The sequence below is a fragment of the Rhinolophus ferrumequinum genome, chromosome 28 (assembly GCF_004115265.2).
Source record: "Rhinolophus ferrumequinum isolate MPI-CBG mRhiFer1 chromosome 28, mRhiFer1_v1.p, whole genome shotgun sequence".
Taxonomy (NCBI): Eukaryota; Metazoa; Chordata; class Mammalia; order Chiroptera; family Rhinolophidae; genus Rhinolophus; species Rhinolophus ferrumequinum.
Window position 1 is genome coordinate 11,132,826 of NC_046311.1, and position 24,816 is coordinate 11,157,641.

Consider the following 24,816-nt stretch of genomic DNA (forward strand, 5'->3'; position numbering starts at 1 on the left):
TCAACCCGTCTCTCAACTTATAGAAAGAGATGAGCAGGCAAGCAATAAAATTCTACAATCCGTACTTAAACAAGTCCCCCATGACACAGCGGTGGTGGAATGCAACGATCACGCAAATTCCCACATATATTAACTAACTATTTAAGAAAGAAGTTCAAGAAATCATTTGGAGACACCGTAAGGCATCCAAAAGCACATAGAAACCAGGGGAAATTTTAATTTCAGAAAATTGCAAATGGAATAGATAAACCCTGTTAGTTTGCAGCCTACTGTCCACAGAGTACAACTCAATCCCCAAGACTACAGAAAATATTAGCGGGGGAAACTGAAGGCTACCACTAAAGGTGTTAGAGATCAGATGTTAGGACAGAGGCTGGAATTTTTAAGGGACTCCTGGCAGCATGAGAACCACAGAGTGAGTTAGACTCAAATTCAGAGCAGCTGCTGGCTTACAGCTCATGTACACATGAATGAAGGAGATCCCAGGGGACCCAACGAAAAGAAATCAAAGACCAGACTGAGGTCCACCCTTGAAAGATAGACTACACAAGATAAGATCTGTGAGTTTGATGCTTTTCTTAACCAAGAACATTCCTCGATGTGGGCAGCTCAACTGGAAGAAAGCTGAAAGCCAGATGGGTTTGAAAGGAGAGAGTACAGAGTCCGAAACCAGCAGAAGCAAGAAAACCACAAAGAAGGGAAGCAACGTCCATGCCCAAATCTTTGCCTGACTACCAATTTTGCAGGGAAGACTTCTCCAAAACCAGCTAAAGAAGCAGCCATGGGCAGTCATACAAACAGATGTCAGCAGCTGCAAATCACAAAGGAGACAAAGTTTGCAACTTGAATCTGGGCAAGTTGAATGCCTACTAGATCAATAATCCAAAAATCTTCAGAACACACACACACACATACACACACACACGCTAAAAAAAAATCAGACTTGCTACAATATATCTGCAATGCCTACTTTTCAATGAAAAAATATAAATAACATAAAAATGAAATCAGTCCTAGACACATCACAGTCAACCTCCAAAACAAGATAACGTTAAAGGGAAAGTATTAAAAAGTATTCAGAGAAAATGACATATTATAAATGAGGGGAGTAAAATAATTGATGACTTCTCACCAGAAACTATGAAAGCCAGAAGATACTGAAACAACATATTCAAAGCACTGATGGAAAAAAGTTATCACAAGTTATTCTATAGCCAGCTGAAGTATCCCTCAAACATCAAAGTGAAATAAAACAAAGGCATTTCTAGTAAGCAAAAAACCCGAGAGAATCTGTTGCCAGCACATCTGCACTACAAGAAAAGCTACAGAAAGTATTTTAACCTGAAGGTAAATGACACTGGATGGCAACTGGGACAAACACAAAAAAACTGTTCATGGTAAATATGTGAGTGAATATTTTTAAACTATATATTTTTCTTTTCTTCATTATCTTTAAAAGATATCACTACTTAAATTAAAAATTATAAATCAGTAGTGATAGGTTTCTAACAAACAGATCTAATATATAACAACAATAGCACTATATAAATAAAATGAGGGGTAAATAAAAATACACTGTTGAAAGGTTTCTATATTCTACCTTAAGTAATGCAATATTAACTCTTAGTAAACTGGTATAGGTTTAAGATGCATATGTGATCCCTAGAGTAATTAAAAAAAAAAGGCAAAAATACAGAGCTAGAAAGCCAACAGAAAAATTAAAATGGAATATTGAAAAATGTCTGACTAAAACAAAAGAAGACAAGAAAGGAGGAACAAAGGAACAAACAACAGAAGATAACAAAACAAATCGCAACAGGGAAAAACTAAGTATAATGCTATCAATAATGAAATGTAAATAGAATTAGAATAGACTCACACTCCAATCAAAAGACAGATTTTAAACTAGATTTAAAATCCAAGACCCAATCGTATGCTGTCAACAAAATATACGCTTTAAATATAAACATAAAAACAAACTAAAACTGAAAAGCCAGAAAGAATATATTCTATGAAAACAGTGAGCAGCATAATAAATTGAAGTAGCTATATTCATGACACACAAAGCAGACTTCATAACAAGAAATATTACTGGAGACAATCAGGAACACTCCATTATGACAAAATGGTCGATACACCAAGTAAATACAGTAACAATAAATTAGATGTGACTAATAACAAACCTACAAAATACGTAAAATAAAAACTGACAACTAAAAGAAAAAAACAGTGAATCCACAATCATCAAGACTAACCTGCTTCTCTCAGAAATCAATAGAACTAGCCAAAAACATCGGTAAGAATATAGAAGATATAGATGACACTATTAATTACCTTAACCTAACTGATATTTCCAGAACACTAAACCCAATGCTTGTAAGAGATGCTTGTAAGAGATATATATACACTTTTTCAAGTCCACATGGAATGTCTACCAAGATAAACCATATACTGGGCCATAAAACAACTCTCACCAATTTTCAAAATAGTGAGATGTAACAGACTATATTCTCTTACTACAACAAAATTAAACTAGAAATCCACAAAAAATAGAACATCTAGAAGAGCCCACAAATACCTGGAAACCTAAAACTCATTTTTCAAGAACCCAGAGAAGTCACAAGGTAAAGTAGAAAATATTTTGAACTGAATCAAAATGAAAATCGGGAAATTGATAAATTAGACTTGACCAACATTTAAAGTTTCTGCTCTTTGAAAAACAGTATTCTACCAAAATGAAAATGCTTTCAAAATACATATCTGATAAAGAACTGATACCTGTAACATATAAAGAACGTTCAACGCTCAATAAGAAAACAAGCAACCCAATACAAAAATGGGAAAAATATTTGAATGGACACTTCATCAAACAGGATATATGACCATCACGAAAGCACATGAACAGAAGGAACTACACTTATGCAGTGATCACTTTGCAAAGTATACAAATATCTATCACTACACAGTACATCTGAAACTAATACAATATTGTATGCCAACTGAAAAATATGTAATTGAAAAATATATAATTGAAAAATAAATTTTAAAAAAAAAGAAAGCAGAGGAAAACATGATCAATATCATTTGTCATTAGGGAAATACAAATTAAAACCAAAATTAGATACCACTTCCCATCTCACAGAATGGCTATAATTAAAATTAAGACTAACAAAACCAAGTATTGGGATGCTGAACAACCAGAAGTCTCATACATTGCTGGTGGCAATACATATGGCATGGAAATCTTTTTATTTTGTCTCTCCAAAAATAAGCTAATCCTGAAACAGGCAGTGAAAATTTGTTAAGTTGGCGATGTAAATCTGAAGAATATATTTTCTTTCTTTAATTTTCTAAAGGTTTGACACTTTTGAAACTCACTGAATTGCTGAGTAACTAAGAGTCCACTGCCAATTAAAAAAATAATCAGTTCACAGATGAAAACAGACCTAGAAGTTGCTTCAGAGAACTTTCCACAGAATTTGTTGGAATTGAATAGGAGGTAGGAACACAAGGCATCTTCACTGCTCTGCCTCAGCTCAACCTGTCACGGCCAGTTCCCCTCCGAGGCCCCGGGCCTGCCCTGAGAGGAACGAGGCGGCCACACCAACCTGTACGTCACCCCCTCGGAACAAAGCCGGCCACCAGGAGCAAGGGCCGGGCCAGGCAAGACCAAGCTCAGACTCTTTCTGCCCCACAGCTGCGGTTCTCACACAGTAAGCTGGGATCTGTTGCAAGTTTCTATGACTAGTGGTGGAATGTCTAAGGAACAGGTGAGTTTGTTCCAGATTTCAGACCAGCCATTTGGCAGACGATATCGAACAAAGGAGCACCGCAGCAAAGAGGAGGTGCAGAAGGGCTCCCGCCATTCTAAGTATGCTCCAGGCACGCTGGTCCCCCTGAAACTAAAGAACTAAAGACACAGCCACTCGAAAAAGTGAAATGGTACATTGAAATCAAAGGGCAAATGACTGCCCTGACCAAAGGAGCTGAAAAACACAGGCACTAACACCTCCGTGACTGCCCTTGACAAATAATTAAGGAAAGCAGTTGTTTGCCTGGGAAACTGGTCAGCTCACACTGAGAAAAAGAAAATGAGAAATGCAGATTTACTCCATCCTGGACAGGTGGCACATTTACCCAACGTGAACAGAGGTCAAAATCACCATCAGCCTCGCTACACCTTACAGCCTACGTACCTCAGAGAACAGCCTATCCGTGGTGGTGTACTGGGAAATTTTATTTTTGCGAAAACGTGGAAATTTATAAGAACCAAATGATGGGGCTGGGACCACATGGGTCAGAGATGTTGACAGCCTTTAAAAATTAAAGCAACTATGAAAGAGATAAGGTATATAAATGTCTGATCACTATGTTGTACACCTGAAACTAACATAATGCTGCATGTCAATCATAACTGAAAAATCAATTTAAAAAAAGAAAAACTATTAATGAAAGCAAAGACCAATCCCTTCAGCAAAATGGTACAGGTTCCACGCTCACTTCTTGTCACAGCCCCGAAAACTAAGTCCCAGCCTTTTCCTCTCCACTTGGTATCATGGCCGACCTCCTTCTCTTCTGAGGTAATGTCTATAAATCTTGGCATCCACCGTGCTTTTGCACCACATGTCAGCTATTAGCGATGGCATTTTTCCTGACAGCTAATTGGTAACATTAAAGGAAAGAAATTAAAAGCATTGTGCTTGCAAAGTCATTTTACACCATTAACTGCGACAAGTATTTTATGGGCGACATGGCACTGCCTGGGAATCAAAGGGACATGCTTTTCACCGTTTGCCAGTAAAATGAAAAATGTGGTGAAAATGAAATGCATACCTTGGCTTTATTTACACGACAGCTGAATTAGTGATACTTCCTGTGCCAGAAGATTCTCTCCAAGCAGCACTCATGCTAAGGCAGGACAGACATCTAGAGAGCCCCGCCAAAGCCTGGAACGGTGGTGGCCCTGCTTTGCCCTGCAGCTCTTACCTTTCATTTTGGTCGTGTAAAATCCAACGGCTGCTCCATCTCTCCACAGAATCTTAGCCTCCTCCTTCACAGAGTGAGGCAAAAAAAACATGTCATCGTCATCCAATTTTCTCTCCAATCTTCCAAAAATAACGACATTTAGAATGAAAAGCACAATCCTTTCCCCAAACGACTGAACCTTTGAAGGAAAATAAAAGAACAACCGAGTGAGATGAGAGAGGAAAATCAGATGTGATAAATGTTGCCCTTGGACTCGCCCCACACGTCGGAGCCAGGTGTGAGCTCCAAATGTGAATCATAGTTTCTCACAGAGGTTTTCACACCCATGACCTTTCACACCAAGCAGCGTCCAGGATGCGAGGGGCGCTGCCAGAGGAGCCTCCTGGGTCCCCAGGGCCGCAGACGTGGACTAGAAGTCGGCAGACATCAGTATCAGGACACAGGAAGTTCCTTCACAGGGGCAAGGCAAGTCATTTCGGTAGATTTGCTGGATGTGTCCAGAAATGAACCCAATCCGCCACTTTTAACAACAGCCCCAGAATTCTGGCCCCCAAAAGGAGGGTAAAAAACTGGGGTCATCAATTGCTACACCAAAAGCCACTGATTTTTCCATGGCTTGTGATAGCTTCTAAGCACGCATGAGTCCCAATCCCAGAAGACGACAGGAACTCAAGGCCCTCCCCGTTCTAAGGCTGTACATTGGAATCGTCTCTCACCCATAACAAAGGCAGGACAAATGACGAAAATGTGTGGTGGTCAATGTCAGGCCCACGCAGAGCTCTATCCTGAACAAGGCAAAATGGCTTCATGCTTCTGCCTGTGACACTTCTCTGCATTTGTATAGTCCCTGGACGGCAAATAGGTGGCACAAATGGAGGCCTCCCATCCCCACGCCCCCGGCAGACATAGCTAATCATCTGGACTCTTCAGTGGCTGAGCCTGGAGACAGTCTCAGAACCCTCCTTACTGCAGGCCCCTGGACAGCTCCAAGCAACTGCTAACTTGTGGCACTTGAGATGAAACCGATCCACTACTGACAAAGTGACAGTACCGCTGTGTTGGATTTCACTCCCACAGCCCTGGTCTGTGACAGCTGAGGTGTGTGGCTGTTGGTCACCCCATCCTCTGCCACACCACGCGATCAGCAGCCCCATTTCTGGGCTGTGACTTCCACCCACGTGCCACCATTCGATTCTCACCAGCTGCTGGGGAGGTCCGGCTTTCTAGGTGAGGAAATCAAAGCTCAAGGAGGGTAAGTGATTGCATTTATTGATTTTCCTGCCTCCCTGCGAAGAGGACTTGTGACAGCTGGCGGAGGGTGCTGTCAGAGGCAGGCAGCCTTAAAACGACAGTCCCAGGCTTCTGAGTGCCAGGCCAGCACCCCTGCCTGAGCCCAGCCAGCAGTTCCCTCCTGAATCTTCATCCGCTGGAACTGAGACTTTGGGAAAGGCTTGGTTTTATATTTAATACTTGACCTTTCCATTTTTATCATCATCATTTCTTCTCAGCCTAGGTTTGCTGGGACATCTTCAGCAACTCAACCTCTCTGAGCCTCAGTTTCCTTCACTGCTCAAGGGAAAAGACTGCCTAAGTGGTCTCGGAAACATTTCTGTTTTTCAACTGTTCTGATAATAAAAATAAGGCAGGTTGAAGCATCCTAGCAAATGGCACAAAGTGTTCAGTGCCAATAAACTTATTAATTGGCCCAGAATGTAAAATATTTCACCTTCATCTGGAGCCAAATCTTAGATGAGGAAAAGATTTGTGAACAGCACACCAGCTCACTCTGAGAAGCCACCCCAATTTTGAATCTCAGACAGTGGCAGCCGAATCAAGTTCAGGCTTTAAGAATAACGAGCTAGTCACAAAACCTGATTGCTGTGATGTGGGAGGTTATAATTGTCAACTTATAAAACCAAAAAGTTCAGAGGAAAGCCAGAAGACAAAAGCAGATTGCATCTGGCAGAAGGGAAATCTCCAATCAAAAACTGGCAGGAGAAAAGGAGAAAAAGAAACTGCACTTAATCTGTCCAATTTCATTATGGGGGAGTCAGGCTGGGGTGGGGGGACATGTGACATGTGACTCTGACTTAGAAACGTTTCTGAAAACAAAACTAAGATCCAGTTCTAATCCCTCAATGAGGACCACTAATTACGTTAACAGAAAGAGCATTAAGAAAGCTTTTTTTTTCTTTTTTTTCTTTTTTTTTTTTTTTTTTTTTTTTTTTTTGGTATTTTGTGAAGAAGAGCTGGCTATGGAACAAAATGTAATTAAAAGAAAAATCGACGCCCAAAGTTCTATAAAAGGAGCGGGGAACTAACCCCACATACATGCGGGGCAGGACGGGGCTTTACAACACAGTTCTTTAAGTGGGAAGAACACCCAGTTTCTTAGTATTCACAACACAGGCCATGTTTTCTGAAAATGTGGGAGTTTTCCTCCTCTAAATTTAGAAGTATTGACACACAAAGGAAGTGAGCACTCTTGTTGTGAAAAAACAAATTTAAAGAGCAGATGAGACTCTTCCTAGCATCAGAACACCAGCCACTCAGCTCCACCTGGCCCACCTACAAAAAGGGGCCGGACGGACTGCCACACCTGCGGGGACATCAGCCCCGCTGGGTGCATCACTCTGTCGCCGACTGGCACAGTGTGGTCCATTTGCTGGATCCTTGCTCGCATCCATCAGAGGAAAGCAGCCCTGCTGACCCCTTGACCTTGAACTTCCAGCCTCCAGGACTGTGAAACCAGACATTTCTGTTGTGTAAGCCCCCCAGTGAGTGGTACTTCATGACAGCAGTCCTAGAGAAGGAATCCACGGGGGCAGATGGCTTTAAATTCTTAACATGATGAAAGTACGGTGACTTGTTTTGCAACGTCCACTTAAAATACCATCATCTCACCTTCATCAGACCTCCTCGTGCAGGATCAGAGGTTCTCAGTACATCTTCGGGGGGCCACCAGGACTCCTTTATGTAAACAGCCACGACTGGAGAGAAAGCCAAGAGAAAATGGTGATGTGCACACAGCCACCCGGCCACCAGAGGGGCAGTACCACCAGCACACAGCCACTGTCACGGGGCCAAGGAGAGGTGACGTGTGGGTACCGCAGGTGGTATTTCTAGAGCTGAAGTTTCCTGAAAGGCTGACCAGGGCAAAGAGGGACCCCTCTCACCTCTAGGGAACTGCACAGAGGTCTGTATAGATGACGCATTGTGGACCCTGGGCTAGTAGAGCTACGCGCCAATGGTGACAAATTCAGTGGGTAAGAATGACTTTGCTTTTCAAAGTCACCGCCACGCAGAACTCCCCGAATTTAGTCACATCCAACATTACCGAAGGGTAACCAAGGAGCTCAGGTAGCATCCCCCACCAGACTGTGATTTCTAACAACAGACCGACCTGCAGACACATCATCATCACCCCAAGTCCATGGTTTATACCAGGGTCACTATCGGTGTTATACAGCCTATGGGTCTGAGTAAATGGGTGACATGGATCCATCACGATCGGATCATACAGGACAGTTTCACTGCCCTAAAAATCCACAGTGCTCCCTCCCCCACCCGCTGGCCCGCACGCGCCTGTTTCCTGCCGCCATAATTGTACCCTTTCCACAATGCCATGTGGTTGGAATCGCACAGTACGCAGCCTTTTCAGGCCGGCTTCACCTTAGCGATATGCAGTCACAGTTCCTCCCACCTTTTCAAGGCTTAGTATCACAAAATTCTTTTTGCTGCTGTATACTATTTCATTGAATGGATGGACCAGTTTATTTCTCTTCTGGTGTCTTTTTTTGGGGGGCTAAGGGGGAAGGGAACAGGGCTTTACTGGGGAACAGTGTGTACTTCCAGGATATTTTCCAAGTCAAAGTGTTGTCCTTTCAGTCTTAGTTGTGGAGGGCGCAGCTCAGCTCCAGGTCCAGTTGCCATGGCTAGTTGCAGAGGGCGCAGCCCACCATCCCTTGTGGGAGTCGAACCGACAACCTTGTGGTTGAGAGGACGCGCTCCAACCAACTGAGCCATCTGGCACTGGCCCATGTGGGGATCGAACCGGCAACCTTCAGTGTTAGGAGCACGGAGCTCCAACTGCCTGAGCCACTGGGCCGGCCCTGGTGTCTTCTTTATACCCCCTTTTGTTGCCACTTTTATACCTGCTTTTCAAGCCAGGGGTCTGAGCCCAAAGGGTCCAGAAGCCACACAATAAAAAAAAATGCATCTTCCCGTCAGACCCTTTTAGCTAAAGACTGGGAGGAAAGTGAAAACATGAAGCAGAAAAGAAGAGTCCTTTGAACATTTAATGGGAGGCTCATGACTGTAAAGCAAATTCTGTGGGCCAATCAGATTTAAGCTACCCCTCCTTTCTTCCCTACTCCTCTCTGCTCTGTGAGGAACGTTAGTGGGAAACTCTGTGACCAGGTGACAATGACGTTTGCCAGTTATTAGACTCTAACTCTGCAGAGCCAGTCCCTCCTCTCCAAAAGCCGACAAACAGCATCTAATCCACTAGGTCAGTCAGTTCCACCTCATCAGTGAATTAATTATATGATCTCCAACAACAGTCCCCAAATTGACAGCGCTGGCTGAGAGAGAAGGGCCAGTTAAACGCGTGACATCTGCCTTATTAATTCAACTAAATTCACGGTCAAAATGGCACCCACTCGAACGTACAGGAGGGTTATAAAGCCATAAGGATTATTTTCTTGCTTCACAAGGTGAATCAATAAGAGATGTTCAATTTACTAAGACAGTTTCAAACAGGAAATGTCTTGTGACCTGGTGTTTGTGTGGTGCCTCGCAAGTTTCACAGTGCAGGGCAGAGCATTTAATTAGTCACCCACATTGTCACCCAATAGGTTGAACTGCCTTTTTCAAACTAATCTGAAGCTGCTACATAACAATGAAGGTGAAATCCAGTCCAATGTAACAGGCCGAAAATAAACTGTCCTCAAACTAACGCTTGAAGAATGGAATCAGCCTTCTGGACGGTGGCAGCTTTTGGTCAGAAAAGCATGATACCTAGTGAAGAGGAAACGGGAAGGAGGAATGGCGGCAGAGCCCTTGGAGAGGCTGTGCTCTGCTCCTTAAGGACAAAGGACAGATCCTGCGGGCTGACAGAACCAGCCTCGGGGCATCACTTCTGAGACCCGGGAGCCGGTGAGATCCGAGAGTTAGAAAATGGAAAGCAAACATCCATGGCTTTGAACGGAAAATACAATCCTGGTCAGTGTCCTCGGGCTTCCCACCCTCCGGAGCCTGAACAGAGACTGGACACCTGCAGAAGGCGGTGGTGCCGTGGTGACAACACTCAACGAGCCCAGGTTGTAGTTAGGCCAGCCTTGCTGAACTAATTTAATTTCCTTCTCCCTCTGAGTGACAGGTCATGTGGACCACAGAGAAGATGTCAGTAATGGATTTTATTCTACGATACTTCAAGGTTTCCCAAACAAGTTAAGACAGTGCGGTCCCTAAGGCTAACTCCCAGTGACCTAGCTTCATCGAGCCTCAGCACAATCAACTGAATTCAACTCCTGAATTCATGAAGGCCGCTGTTCTGGGCCCCCAGAGGCTGAGGAGTAAGTCTCCATCCAGGCCCCTGAGAGCTGGCAGCCTGCAGAGGAAGAGAGACTAAAACAAGCTGCTCCAATACGAGGGAGGGCATGAGCGGTGCTGGAATCGAGCGGGGAGCCAAAGTGTCACAAGGACCCAGGAGGGGGAATCAATTCTGCTGAGGGGTACTGGAAAAGCATCCCTGGGGAGCTCCACCAGCGTGGGCTCAGGCGTCACTGGGTAAGGTTTCAACAGGCAGATACGACAGGCGAGGGTGCTGCAGGCATCCTCACCTGTGAGCAGAGGCACAGAGCCCGACAAGTCCAAGGGCACACTCAGGGCACCCCAAGTGTGTGGGGGGGTCGCTGAGCAAGGCCTACACAAGGGAGGACTGCAGACATCGATTACAGCAAGGTAGCGGGATACAAGGCTAATATACAAATACCAATCGCTTTCTCACATTCCACCAGTGAACAAGTGGAAGCTGACATTAAAAACCCAATGCCATTTACACTAGCACCCCAAGAAACGCAATACTTAGGAACAAATCTAACAAAATATGTACAAGATCTATTATATGAGGAAAATTTAAAAACTCTGATGAACAAAATCAAAGGAGAACTAACTAAATACAGATACATTCCATGTGTGTGGGTAGGAAGACTCAATATTGTCAAGATGTCAGTTTTCTTCCCAACTTGATATATAGATTCAATGCAATGTCAATCAAAATCCCCACATGTTATTTTGTGGGTATCAACAAACTGATCCTAAATTTTATACGGAGAGGCAAAAGATCCGGAATAGCCAACACAATTTTGAAGGAGAACAAATGCTGCCCCACAAGACTTACTATAAAGCTACAATAATCCAGACCATGTGGTACTGGTCAAACATAGACAAATCGATCAATGGAACAGGATGGACAGACCAGACACAGACACACATAAATGTGCTGAACTGATCTGTGACAAAGGAGCAAAGATCATACAATGGAACAAAACCAGTCTCCTCAACAAATGGTGCTGGGACAACTGGACATCCACACGTATAGAAATCGGTCTTAGACACAGACCGTACACCCTGCACAAACACCAGCTGAACGAAACATCAGCCTCATTTATTCACCAGTCTCTAACGAGCTTCAGTGCCAAGGGAGAGCAAGACGACACAGAGCGTTTAGACAGAGCCAGATGTACCTGGTGTGGGGAAATAATCGACTCCAGAGACACACGGGGTTCAAATTCGGCGTCTCCAATTGCTAGTTCTGTGACTAAGACAGTGCAGTCCCTAAGGCTAACTCCCAGTGACCTGGCATGTGAAGACCACCACATCCTCTCACCTGGTCATTATGTGGGTTAGGTGAAAGAGTTCACCTCACCAAACTGCATTTCCTAAGGTGTCTGAAGCTTTTCAGTGGTTTCCAGACACTTCTGCACCTGCTTCAGGTGTTACTCTGGGACGTCAAAGAAGCAGGAAAAGCCCTTTGCTGTTGGTTGGCTTTTGTCAACGAAACAATGGACACTGCGTCATAACACTCCCAGTTCTTCCTGGGAGCTAGCTCCCTCTCCCAACTCTCCGCGGGACTTTGCATGGGAATGTCTGTCTTTTCACAGCTTGATCACTGCCCTCTGTCTGCGCCCTCAAGGGGATACAGGCTTCTACTCACCACATTTTCTCATGGCCATTCCTTTTCCTATCAAAGAGCCTGCAACGACCCTTGCGTTCCTCTTTCTCTTCCCAAGGCTGTGGACACACTTCATGCCGGATAAGGCGCCTACTTTAACCCGTCCAGAACCTCCCAACAAGATTTTTAAACCTTTCTTCTTGCCTAAGACTTCTCAAAGAAGCGAAATCCTTTTTTCTTTGCACATGTTTAATCAATAAACAAACAAAACAATCATGCTTGTAAAAGTTAGCATGATTTTTCCACAGTACGGGTCAGGGTAAGCTGGTTGTCCCCTGTCCCCTCGGATGGGTGGGCGGTGACAGCGGGGAGCTGAGAAGGAGCCCCAAGAAGGATTCTGAGGCCACAGTGTGACTCAGCCAGGAGGAGCACTGGACGGGTTAGCACCGTATCAGTGGAGGACGAGGGCACATGTGGCGGCTTGCATCCCACTCACCTGCCCCAGCACAGAGGACAGTCGATGGCACCAAGGAGCAGGCCGAGCCTCCACAGGTCACAATTCTGTAGCACAGTGTTGCTCAGTCTACCCACATGTCGAGTAGCTATTCTAATAAATCCACTCAGGGAATTCAGTCCAGACTCTGGCTTAAGACACTCACAGCTCAGAGGAGACAGTGTCTGGGACAGGAAACGCATTAAGTAACATCAGCCCGGGTGTTACGCCATGGGACAGGAGAGAGGAAGCAGCCGGGCATTCCTCCTGAGGGGCCGGCAGCGTCTTCAGGGACAGCTGCCCTCGGCAGGGCCCAGAGGATGAGTCGGACCCTTCTAGGGGAGCAGGGGACTCCAGCCGGGGGAGGTGACAGCGCCTCAGAGACGAGAGAGCACAGGGCGTGCCGGGCAAGGACCAGAGCTGAAGGTGTGGGGACGAGGTGAAGCCAGTGGGGAGGCCACAAGCGCCATCCTCTGCAGGACACTAGCAGCACCCAGCTTCAGGGGATGAAGGGGACATGACCCAACCGCTATTTGAAAGCAACAGCATTCACCACGAATCCCTGTCCAGGCGCCCGCAGGTGCAAGCCCACGGGCAGTGTGCAGTAACGCGTGCCACCGCGGATTCGTTTTCCCGGGTGAGGCTCAGAGAGGTGAAGAAACCTGGCAGGTCGCGAGCCTGTGGACGGCGGCACTGGGTTTGGGCGTGAACTGGGCCTCGCTGGTCCCACTGCTGCTGCTCTAGCCACCACGCTGCAGGCAAACAACGGACAGAGACAAGAGGCCCGGGGCCAGGCCCCCATGAAGGCTGGCAGAGCAGGAAAGGGAGGGACGTGGGGAGAGACAAGGAGGGGACTCGCCAACACGTGGTGCTGAGAAAGGCGGGGCCGGCGCAGGGAGACCTGACCCAGCGGACACCTTAGGCCCTCGTTTTGCACTTCAGGATAGGGGGGCGCCACCTGCCATTTACTCAGCAAACGCTAATGAGTGCCAGGTACTGTCCTTGGCCCCAGGGATCCAGGATGGAAGATACTGCCCAGCAAGGTCAAGACAGATCCCCAGACCATGACCACACGCTCCGTGACAGGATGTGAGCAGTGACTGGGCACCCACTCGAAGGCTGGGTCTTGCTCCACGTGGGTTGCTGTGACAAAACAGCACAGACTGGGTGCCCTATAAACAACAGGAAATTATCTCTCGCAGTTCTGGAGGCTGGAAGTCCAAATCAAGGGGCCGGCACGGGCGGGTCTGGTGAGAGCCCTCTTCCGGGTGGCAGACGGCCACCCTCCCGCCGTGACCTCACGTGGCAGAAGGGGCAGGGGAGCCCCCTGGGTCTCCTTTGCAAGGACACTCCTCCCACTGATGAGGACTCAGCCTTCCTGACCTAGTCACCTCCCAAAGGCCCCCGTCCTAATACCACCACCTTGGGGGGTTGTCAACACAGGAATTTGGGGAGACACAAATATTCAGAGCATGGCAGGCTGTCTGGGAGGGTTGGGACAGAGTTCCAGAAATAGTGCCGGGCCAGACGGGCCTCCGGTGCAGGGGGCTCTGGGGACCAGGCTGAGGTACTGGCTTCCTAACCAGTCTCGGGAATCATCCAGTCAACATAGAAAGTGATCAGAAAGGAGTGGTGTTTTACAAAGACCACAGCTGGTGGTGCCCAGGTGAGAGGAATTCGTCCTTGGGGAGTAAAAAAATATGTATTAAAAAGAGGCATTTGAGAAGAACTATGACACGGACTGAGTGGGGAGAGTGGACTCGGGGGTGGAGGCTGTGGCGATCCAGACGGGGTGCGGGGGGAGGGAGGGCTGACCGCAGCGATCACACTGGTGAGCGGGGCCCCGCTCAGGGGACAGGAAAGACCACCTGGGAGTCAGACGGGTCTGAAAGCAGGAGAGAGAGGGGAGGCCTCCAATTCTCAAGCTTAAGGGTGCACGTGCCTTTATCAGAAGCAAATGAGGAGAAGCAGCAGGTGGGAGTTTTGAAATGCCTACTGGAGACACAGCAAGGTCAGGTGGCCAGCAGGCGGCTGGACATACAGCCTGGAGCTGAGCAGAGAGACAGAAGGTCCATGCCCCACACCATGGTAGGAACCAAGGAGGGAGGCGTTCACACACACACGCACACTCACACTCACACTCACGCACACACACACACTCACGCACGCACACACACACATTCACACACACGCACTCACACTCACGCACACACACACTCACACACTCACACTCACACTCACAAACACACACACTCACGCACACACACTCACACTCACGCACACACACACTCACACTCACGCACACGCGCACACACACACGCACGCGCACACACACGCACACGCACACACACTCACGCACACACACACTCACACTCACTCACACGCACACACACACTCACGCACACACACACACTCACGCACACACACACACTCACACTCACACACACACACACACTCTCACACACACGCACCTCACCTCCCCACACTAACTACAAGGTCTTCATGTATGGGACCATGATTTAAACTTCTTCAGTCACAACGGAAGGGGCTTCAAATCTCCCTGCACCGCCCCGCACCCCCCGCCCCGCCCCAGCCCTCCCTCCATCGCTCCCCTGGAGTCTAAGCCACCACTGTCCCATTACAAATCCAAGAAATACGTAGCTCCCCCAAAAAACAGCACAGCTAAACCAAAGTGACAGGCCATCTTCGCAAAAGCAAAATAGACGTAGGGAAAAAATGCTGAAAAGTCCTGGCAGAGGACAGCACATAAACACATTCCAAGGCACTGCATGACTTTTATGCAACATTGACTGAGCCGGTCAATAATTTAAGGGGAGGGGAAAATACACGAGTTGACATAGCAACTGTCACATCGCATTACGCGGGCTACCACTTCCATGCAGACGTCTTCCTTAAAGGAGAGCACTTCCCCAGATGCCTGGTGCTCTTGGGCGCCTCTCTGCCCTGGAGAAGGAGACATCTGGTGTGCAGTATCTCTGCGGCAGCCTCTCTGTGGTTCTCAAGCCTTTCTTGCCCTCAGCAATTTGGTATCCATGAGTCTAGCTTTTAACTCAAGAAAGAGGGGTGAGATGGGGTGCCTGGATCCAGGAGTACAGCTGGACCGCAAGATGTGGGGGTCAGAAAGAGACGCAAAAAACCAGGGCTGGTCTCTCTGGGAAGGGAATCTTAAAATCAGCAGGCTGGACCAAGGCGAGCGCAGGAAGTGTGTCAGCGCTGGGGCAGAAGAGAGAGGTGCAGACAGCCCAGGCTGCAAGGGCGAGACCTCAGATGCCCCAAGAAGCACCCCGCCCCCGGACCACGGCCCCATGCTCCGCACTCAGAGTATTTTCCTTGGCCCTCCCCAGTTTTCCAAATACCATTAGTCCCTTGGTCAGTATGACATGTCTTTGTTTGTGGGAGGCTGTTTTCCCCTACGTTGAAATCCAACTCACAGTAAGTGCCATAAATTAACAGGGAATGAAGAAGGAAATCCCAAACAATAGCCAAATGTGTTCCCAAAACACAGTGCTGTCGCTGGGAACAGCTCTTCAATCTGTGTCCACCCAGGCCCAAGGGAAACAAAACTCTCCGTGTCCAGCGTGGAGCTCCTTTTGCTCAACCTGTGGCCACCAGACGCCAAGTGTGCACGGCCACAGGGGCACTTTAGCTGCCAGGAGGAGCAGGTACTTAAACTGAGTTCCTGGCCACAACTCTTTCCCCCAAACTGTGGAACCCACTGAAGTGGGCCTCTGCCGATGTGGAAGGTGGGAGGACCGGACCCCGCTCAGGCTGACGTTTACTTTTGTGTTCTCCAAACATCCAGCACAGACGCAAAAGGTCAAGAGCCAGTGCCCACAGGGTCCCGGGAGGCTGCTCACCAGGTGGTCCCTGGAACTTGGTGAGTCTGGGGGGGTCATCACAGGTCAACACCAGAAAAACTGCAGTTACTTCTCCACATCCCGAAACTCACACTTTCCCAGGTCAGCAAGCGTCTCCTTCACTCCTACCCTATTAGCTTGTTTTTAAGGATACACGCAAACCAGCAGGTGGACGGGCTCATCCTACTAAACAGGAGCTGCCCCAGCTGGGTCCCTTTTTATGGGGGTCAGAATTCACAGTGCACCCCCACTCCCACCTTCTGGCTTTCCACCCCTCAACCTTCCCAAAATCTAAGCAACCTGCTCATGGGTGGGGAGCGTCCCAGAAAGGGCCTCAGTTCTGAAGACGTTCTCTGGGCACCTCAGAAGCATAGCCCTGCTGACCCACCCTACACCTGCCCCCTAAACGCCGTCCAGAGAGGGCCTGGCCGCAGGCCCACGGTGTCGCAATCCCCACCCCCGGCCCAGGACAGCCACCAAAGGCGGCTCCACGGCGGCTCCAGTTCCATCTGCATGTTTGCCTTGGCTCTTGCTGTCACTGCAGGCCTCGAACGGGCATGCTTTTCCAGGAAAAAATCATCATTTTTCGATTCCCTGCTTGTTTTTCTCAGGGTGCACATGACATGCGATCACCACAAACTGTAAATAAATTAACAGCAATTTGAAGGAGGACTGTTATGCTTGGTCACACAACGTCCTGGAAGCAGACCGGGGGGAGAGACCTTCTAATCAGGGACGTGAACATGTGCTAACAACTGCAAACAAGCCGTCCTCAGTCTTCCCTCTCCCAAGGCCTGCGTTCTGTTTGTCAGCCTCCCTGCCTCCCCCGCCCACTAGCTAAGGAGGATTCACCACACAGCCTCCAGAAGAGCCCAGAAGGTCTACGTGACAGGACTCCTCCCCTCAAAGAGCTCCCAATCTACCGGGGACAGGCCACAGGAAATAAGCAGAGAGGGAGGGACGGTGACGGGCGAGCAAGTGCAAAGAGAAGGGCTCCACACTCAGAGGGGGAAGGACCCGAGGAAGAAACACACCTTGGCCAGATGCTGTAATGTCACAGAGGACCCCTGAAGGTGCCTGGGCTCCAGGCCCCTCCCATCTGACGTCCCACACGCTTCAGGCACACCCGCAGGTCCCCTCACCCCAAGCTCTTTTCCCAAATTACCCCACATGGTTGCATCGCCACCAAGCCCAGCCAAAACGCAGGTCACTCCCAGCCCTTCCCCCCGACCTCCAGTCCACCCCAAGTCCGGCCATTTCCACTCTTCTTCCCGCTATGCCCTCTCCAGCAGCCGAGGCTGCAGCGTCTCTCCCCTCCCAGGGGCTCGCTGGTATGTCCTTCCTTCTACCATCCTCCGTGCTGGCCACGAGTGGGGCATTCTGTGAATGGCTGACAGGACCCCTGCCTCCGGCTCCCTAACCCACCCTCCGTGACATCACGAGGCACCTTTCTCGTTCCCTTCAGCATGGCCCCCCCTGCAGACGAAGGCCAAGAGCACAATGAGAAGATTTCTGAAGAAAACGTCAAAATGTCCAAAGAAGGGACTGGTGTGTCTCCCAGCCAGACGCTGCAACATGGGAAGGTGCCTGGCGGGGGCGGGGCCTGCTTTCTGGGACCCCTGTGCCTCCGCAGGCGCTGCTTCAGGTCCAGGAGCCCCCAGCGCTCCAGGGTAAAGGAGCAGCCCCTGTGACCACTGCGCAACCCCCAGTGAGCCTGGGTGCCAAGAAGTCCCAGGGAATGGGCACTGGAGAACTTCTCAGGACCCCTACCCTCTATTTTGACCAGACTACCACTTGCCTGCCAAGAACCAAAGATAGCTCCTCCCTGCGCCCAGCATCACTCGACAGTCCCCTTATTCTGGAAGCTTCCACAGCATTGTGGCATTAGGTCTCCTTCATTTGACTCAATTACATATTGCCATTTTTAATCAGCCTCTAATCATTCTTTGTCCGGCCCTCTGACTATCTCACTGCTGGGTTTTATAAGAAAAAAATATTAAACAGATCTTGTCAGAAAGAGAGATGAAAAAAAAATCTGACTAGCTTCCTAACAAGGAAAACAGGATGAGATTTTCTTGAAAAACCCTCCCTGTGGTCCAGGAGCTTGCAAAGAGGGTCAGATGTTGAAAGGACAAGGGCAGAAGATGAAAGAAAAGAGCCCCCCAACGAAGGACAGGTCCCCAGAATGAGCATGATCTTTTAACATCAGAGTAGGAAAGCCCAGAGCACTGAATACATATGGACAGGCTGGGGAAATGTTCAAGAACACAAGGCGAGCTGCCTAGGTCGTCGGGCTCGACTCGGAGCGGGAAGGGCCCGAGGAAGAAACACACCTTAGCCGGATGCACTAATGTCATAGAGGACCGTCTTCTGGGCAGGCAGACAGAGGCCAAGTCAGGAGCAAGGCTGGGAGCTGGAAATAGTGGGAAAGCCAAAGGCGCACACTCGCTACTTTTAGAGCAGCTCAAGTCTCCAGACCCAGGGCATTTACATCCCAGGGCCAGAAGGTCCTGAGAACGTGATCCTGAAGTGGCAACCCTTCGTCTCCCACAGTATGGATGGCAGGAGGGGCCTAAAAGACCAAACCCGAACCAGTGGCCCCGTGCTATCCTAGTACGTGACGCGGAGAGGTGGATCAAGGAACTAGTGACAGGATCCCTGAACACCCCCTCCTGATCAGGATGGTCTCCAGTGAATTATGAAAGATGCTCTATAAGGACCCTAGAAAAGAAAAATAGGCTTTAAAATCAGCATGGTTTCACCAAGACCAGAGATGACAACATGGCCTCACTACCATTTCTGTCATTCCAGGCTAGTGTTAGGAGAATAATTAAACGTAAGTCATCTTAATTACAGCAGCCAGATTTCCCTCCGTTCTTAATTTCAGACATGTGTTTCATAAAATCTCTTGAAATATCTTTGAGGATGAACCAGAAATGTATGCTAAATAATGGACTGCGTGTGCGTTTAGTGATATAAAAATTGCATGAATAAAAAGTCAGCATTTTTTAATTACTTGGATTAAAAATAAAGAATGCATCCCTTCAGAACTTCAAATGACATTCACTAGACAGCCAGAAGGAAGGCTTAATAAAACGGGATGGAAGGACTTACTCTTCAAACAGGCAAAGTTTTCTTAGATTTGACACCAAAAGTACACGTACAAAAGTACAAAACAAAATAAAATAGATACAGTGGACATCACAAGAAACTTCTGAGCTTCTGAGGACACCATCAAGACAGTAAAAAGACAACCAAAGAACAGGAGAAATCCTGTATCGTATATCTGATAAGGGACCTGTATCCAGAATATATCAAGAATTCTTACGACTCAACAGAAGAGGATAAATCACCCAGTGTAAACACGGGCCAACGATCTGAACTGTTTTCCGTAGAAGACATTAAAATGACCAATGAACACTTGAAAGGATGTTCAAACCTCATTAGTCATCAGGGAAATGCAAGTCAAAACCACCGTGACTCCCTGACATTGCTTTTGGCCACAATCTCCTGGATTTGACCCCAAAAGCAAAGGCAACAAAAGCAAAATAAACAAGTGGGATGACACAGATGTAAAAAGCTTCTGCGCAGCAAAGAAAAACATCAACAAATGAAAAAGGCAACCTACCAAATAGGAGAAAACATTTGCAAATCACACACTGAATAAGGGGTTAATATATAAGCATATATAAAGGACTCATACAACAGCAAAAAAAAAAAAAACAAAAAACAATCCGATTAAAAAATGGGCAGAAGATGTGTGATTTATAAGAAATACATACATGTATTTGGTCTTCTGCCCGGTTTCTGGCACAGAGCTCCTACAACCTTTGGAATTTGTTAAGTGCTGAGAGCAAGAAAGGTGTCTGCTGCTATGATAATGAGGTGACTTTTGGGCCACCCCTAACAGTGGGGGCTGCCTGCCAGGAGAACCAGCCACGGGGTTAGAGGGCTGGCTGGAGCTTTCAGGCCCATCTTCCTGACCTCTGGGAGGGACGAGGGCCTGCGGGTTGAACCAATAGTCAGTGGCCAGTGAGTTCATCCATCCCGCCTGAGTGAGGAAGCCGCCACGAAGACCCAAAGGAGAGGGCTCAGAGAGCTTCCAGGTGGGCGAGCAGGTGGAGGTGCTGCAGGAGAGGCCCCTGGTGAGGGCAGGGAAGCCCCGAGTCCTTTCCCCACACCTTGCCCTAGGCGTCGCGTCCACCTGGTTGTCCTGCGTTATATCCTTGTATAATTTACCGGTAACCTGCTAAGTAACATGTTTCTCTGGGTTCTGTAAGCCGCTCTAAAATTAATAGAACCCGAGGTCAGATGCTCTGATTTACAGTAGCCAGTTGATCAGAAGTACAGGTGACAACCTGGAATTGTGACTGGTATCTGACGCAGGTGGGAAGAGGGGGCGTCTTGTAGGACGGAGCCCTCAAGCTGTGAAATCTGATGCTATCTCTGGGTGAGAATTAAGTTGAAAGATAGGATATCCAGCTGGTGTCTGGAGAATTACTTGGTGCCGTGTGGGAAACCAGCCCCCCTCCACACATAGAAAACTGAATCTCAGAACACATGTAATCTGAATGGACATTTTTCCAAAGAAGAAACACAGAGGGCCAACAGGTACACGAAAAAGTGTTCCGCATCACAAATCACCAGGGAATTGCAAACCAAAACCACAAGGAGATATCTCCTCACACTGTCAGAATGGCTATTACCAAAAAGACAAGAAACAAAAAGTGTTGGCGAGGGTGTGGAGAAAAGGGAGCCCTCGTGCACTGCTGGTTGAATTGTAAATTAGTGCAGCCACTCCCTACGGAAAACAGTATGGAGGCTGCTCAAGAAATTTTGAAATAAAACTAGCATATGATCTGGCAATTCCATTTCTAAGTATTTATCCAAAGAAAATGAAAACTCTAACTCAAAAGGATGTATATATGTCCACACAAAAACGTGTACGTGGATTTTCTCAGAAGCATTCTTCCCAGTAGCTAAAAGGTAGAAACAGCCCAAATGTCCATAAACTGATGGATAAATGGATAAACAAAACGTGGTCCATCCGTACAGTGGAATAGTACCCCGCCACGAAAATAAATGAAGTACTAAAACACGCTACAACATGGATGGCCCTTGAAAACATCATGTTCAGGGAAAGAAGTCAGACACAAAAGGCCACGTGTTGTATGATTCCATTCATATGAAATGTGCAGAACAGGCAAGTCCATAGAGACAGAACAGACTGCCTAAGGCTGGGGGTTGAGGGGGGGAAGTGATACATAAGGGGCGTAAGGTTGGTTTCTTTTAGGGGAAAATGAAGTGTGATGATAGATGCACAACTGTGAATATACTAAAAACCACTGAACTGGATGCTTTAAATGGGGATTTGTGTGATGTGTGAATTATATCTCAATAAATCTGTTTGTTTAGATATGTAATGGGAATAAAAGTTGTCATTCCTGTAGGTTCAAAACATCAACTACACAAGGTCTGGAGGAAAGAGCCATGTCTTAGTAATAAGGTTGCGTTAAAAGCCCGGGGCTGGGCATACACGGAAGTGAGCTAACGGTCAGCTGGAGGTGAGTCAACCTTGGGCTGGTTCTACTAAAATGCCACGGTAAACTGAGGCTATGTGGGAGCTGTCCAAGAAGAGTGAGGCGCTCTCACCATCCACCAGCTCTCAGATGGTGATGTGCCCACAAATTACCTGGGGATCTTGCTCAATTGCAGCTTCTCACTCAGCAGGTCTGGGTGGAGCTCAAACTCCCTGGCCACGGGCCACACCACTGAGTAGAAAGACAGGACACGAAAGCCCAGCGATGCTAAATGACTCAAGCCAGGCCACCCGCTCAGAAGGGGCACAGGGTTTCAACTCAGGTCTAAGTGACTCCCAAACGCAGGTTCTTTCCACCGTGGCACCCATGACTGGGTTCTGGACGCCATGGCCCATGAGAAACCCAGATGTGAAGGAAGGATCCTGGCTGTGACTAGTTATGGAGCCCCGGGAGCGGCTGGGGAATGAGAAACGTGAGACCTTAGAAGACAGCCCGGGGGATATGGCAGCTGGCCCCCAGCCTGGGAAGATGTGTCCGGTGAAGGAGCCACGCCATGCCCACCTACCTGGAGACCCCAGTAGGCGTGCTAGGCCTTTGAGGAGAAATGAGGGCAGATCAGGGTGGGCTCCTTATAAAGCGTGTTCTAATAGTCGGAGCTGCCCCACAAGAGGAGAGGCTATGCCAGGACGCAGAGGCCTCAGGCGAGAAGCCAGCACGCCCCGCCTTCACGATTCTGCTGTATCTATACCACGACCTTATTAACCCTACCAGAGAAGAGGCATCATTTGCTAGCATTACAGAAATAAATCTTGCAAGGACAAACCTTTAAATGCTAACTTCGGGCACTCACCTGGGAGACCTCGCTTCATTTTTGTCTTTTTAAAGGAAATGACCAAGTGTTCGACAAGCGTTAAAAGCATATTATTAGGAAACGGAAATTGTTTCCCTGATCTATTCAGGATTGAAATAAAATTCACAAGATCATCTTTTTTCCCCTTCGGACATTCAAATGCACCCCCTCAAATCATCTCGGAAAACACGGGCCCCAGTGACCTAAACCCCCGTTCCACCAGAAACTGCTGGGCCCTGGCCTCCCTCCTGGAGAGCCAGCTCCCCGAGTCTCCTCCAGCCTTGTTCACGTGCTCTCATCACCCAGTTACTCTCCAGGCATAAGCGCCCATTCACTGCAGACACGGCCTCAGCAGCACAGCAGAGAAAGGAGCAGGTTACGCTGGCACGTTCTCCTTCCGTTAACGCGGCCCCTGGCCCCGTCCGCTCCCCAGCAGCTCGCTGCGTGCGGGCCTCGCTGAGCTTTCCCAGGACGTCTGCCCTGTCTTTCTACCCAGGGGTGGGCAGGCACCCCCCTCCCCCCAAGGCCCATCTGGGATCAGGGGTACTTCTGCATGGACCCCATGACATGCACTCAGCAAGGCAGTCTGGGCTGAGTGGAAGGAACAACTTTCTTACAAGTGGAGCTGTTCAAAAACAGGCGAGGTTGTCCTCCTGGTGCTGTTGCTTTCTGTCCGTGAGGCACGACGCACGCAGAACCCAGCGGGGACAGAATTCAGCTGCCAGCGTCTGGCCCGCAGTTGACAAGAAGGTCTCCCATTCTAAATCCCTGTGCTTCCATAGCACAATAAAGACAGAGGAATAACCAGCACAGGTGAGCCATGATGGAGGAATTCCGCTAAAATTCTACTCTCTGCCCTGGGGGGTCCAAAGCATCCGACTTGCTGCCAATAAATCACTTCATTCTCACAACTAACCTAGGAAGTAAGTAAGATGTCCCCATTTTGCAAATGACAAAACTGATGCTCCGAGAGGTTAAATAACTTATCTGGGTCACCGAGTCAGTTGGCAGAGACAGGCTTCCAAGTCAGCTGGAGTTGACGCCAAAGTCTGGGTTCATCTAACCGTACTTGGCAGGTCACAGGAGGAACTGACAAAGGCAAAAGGCTGTGGGTTCAGGGGAATCTGGAACGTGAGGGTGGGTGGTTCTGATTTAATATAGGAGAGAAGTCAAAGGCCACAACTTTTTTGATGAAAGGAGTTATTTTTTTCATCTTTGTAAACACTTTGGTCAAGATCAGGTAATAACTGAAAACGAAGAGAAATGACAAGACAAGGGGAAATAAAAGAAGTAACAAATAAGGGGAACTAAACGAACGATAAGGCCCTTGGTATAGAAGCAACTGAGGAAGGTTGGTTCCTGGCCGCCGTGGGCGTACCCCCTCAGTGACATAACCGGCCTCTGATTGCAAGAAACAATTAGGTACGAGCCCCTCAAGGGGCACGGGGCACCTGCTTCTCAAACCACCTTTTGAGAAAGTGCTCCCCCACTTTCTTAGGGGGCACTTTGGAAAGCTTCACTACCCAGCAGCCTGCCAGCAGTCTGCCCTCAACGATAACTGCACAACTCCGGGCTGGATTTCATTTGCTCACAGGGTTCTTGGAAGTTACTGGGATGGAATCAACCAGCGTATCAATAATGAACACGGATTCAGAAGCTTATCAAACAGTGCCTGGTCCTCCTGGCTTCCATCTCACCACACAAACACACAGGGCCTTCACACATCCAGCTGCTCCAGGAAAATTGCAAAGAAACCGGTGACAGCATTCTCCACAGTCACCGCTAAGCTTGCACACGGGGTGTCACACGTGTCCAGGCTGCGAAGAGAATCTACGATGCCACCAGCGGCTTTGGAGTCCACATGTTTCAAGCTCCAAGAGCTGCGTTTATTT

The 24,816-nt window shown here is 48.0% G+C and overlaps 1 protein-coding gene across 10 annotated transcripts in view; it reads right to left on the reverse strand.

Annotated features, from left to right (window-relative positions):
- Window positions 1-24,816, reverse strand: part of FAM169BP (Protein FAM169B) — a 60,243-nt gene that overhangs the window by 15,364 nt on the left and 20,063 nt on the right. For all 10 annotated transcript variants that reach the window (XM_033100336.1, XM_033100343.1, XM_033100342.1 and 7 more), the window contains 2 exons: window positions 7,891-7,976; window positions 4,987-5,164 (listed from right to left, as the gene is read on the reverse strand). In XM_033100336.1, coding sequence (XP_032956227.1) covers window positions 4,987-5,164; window positions 7,891-7,976 — 264 coding nt within the window. The remainder of the gene's footprint in view (window positions 1-4,986; window positions 5,165-7,890; window positions 7,977-24,816) is intronic.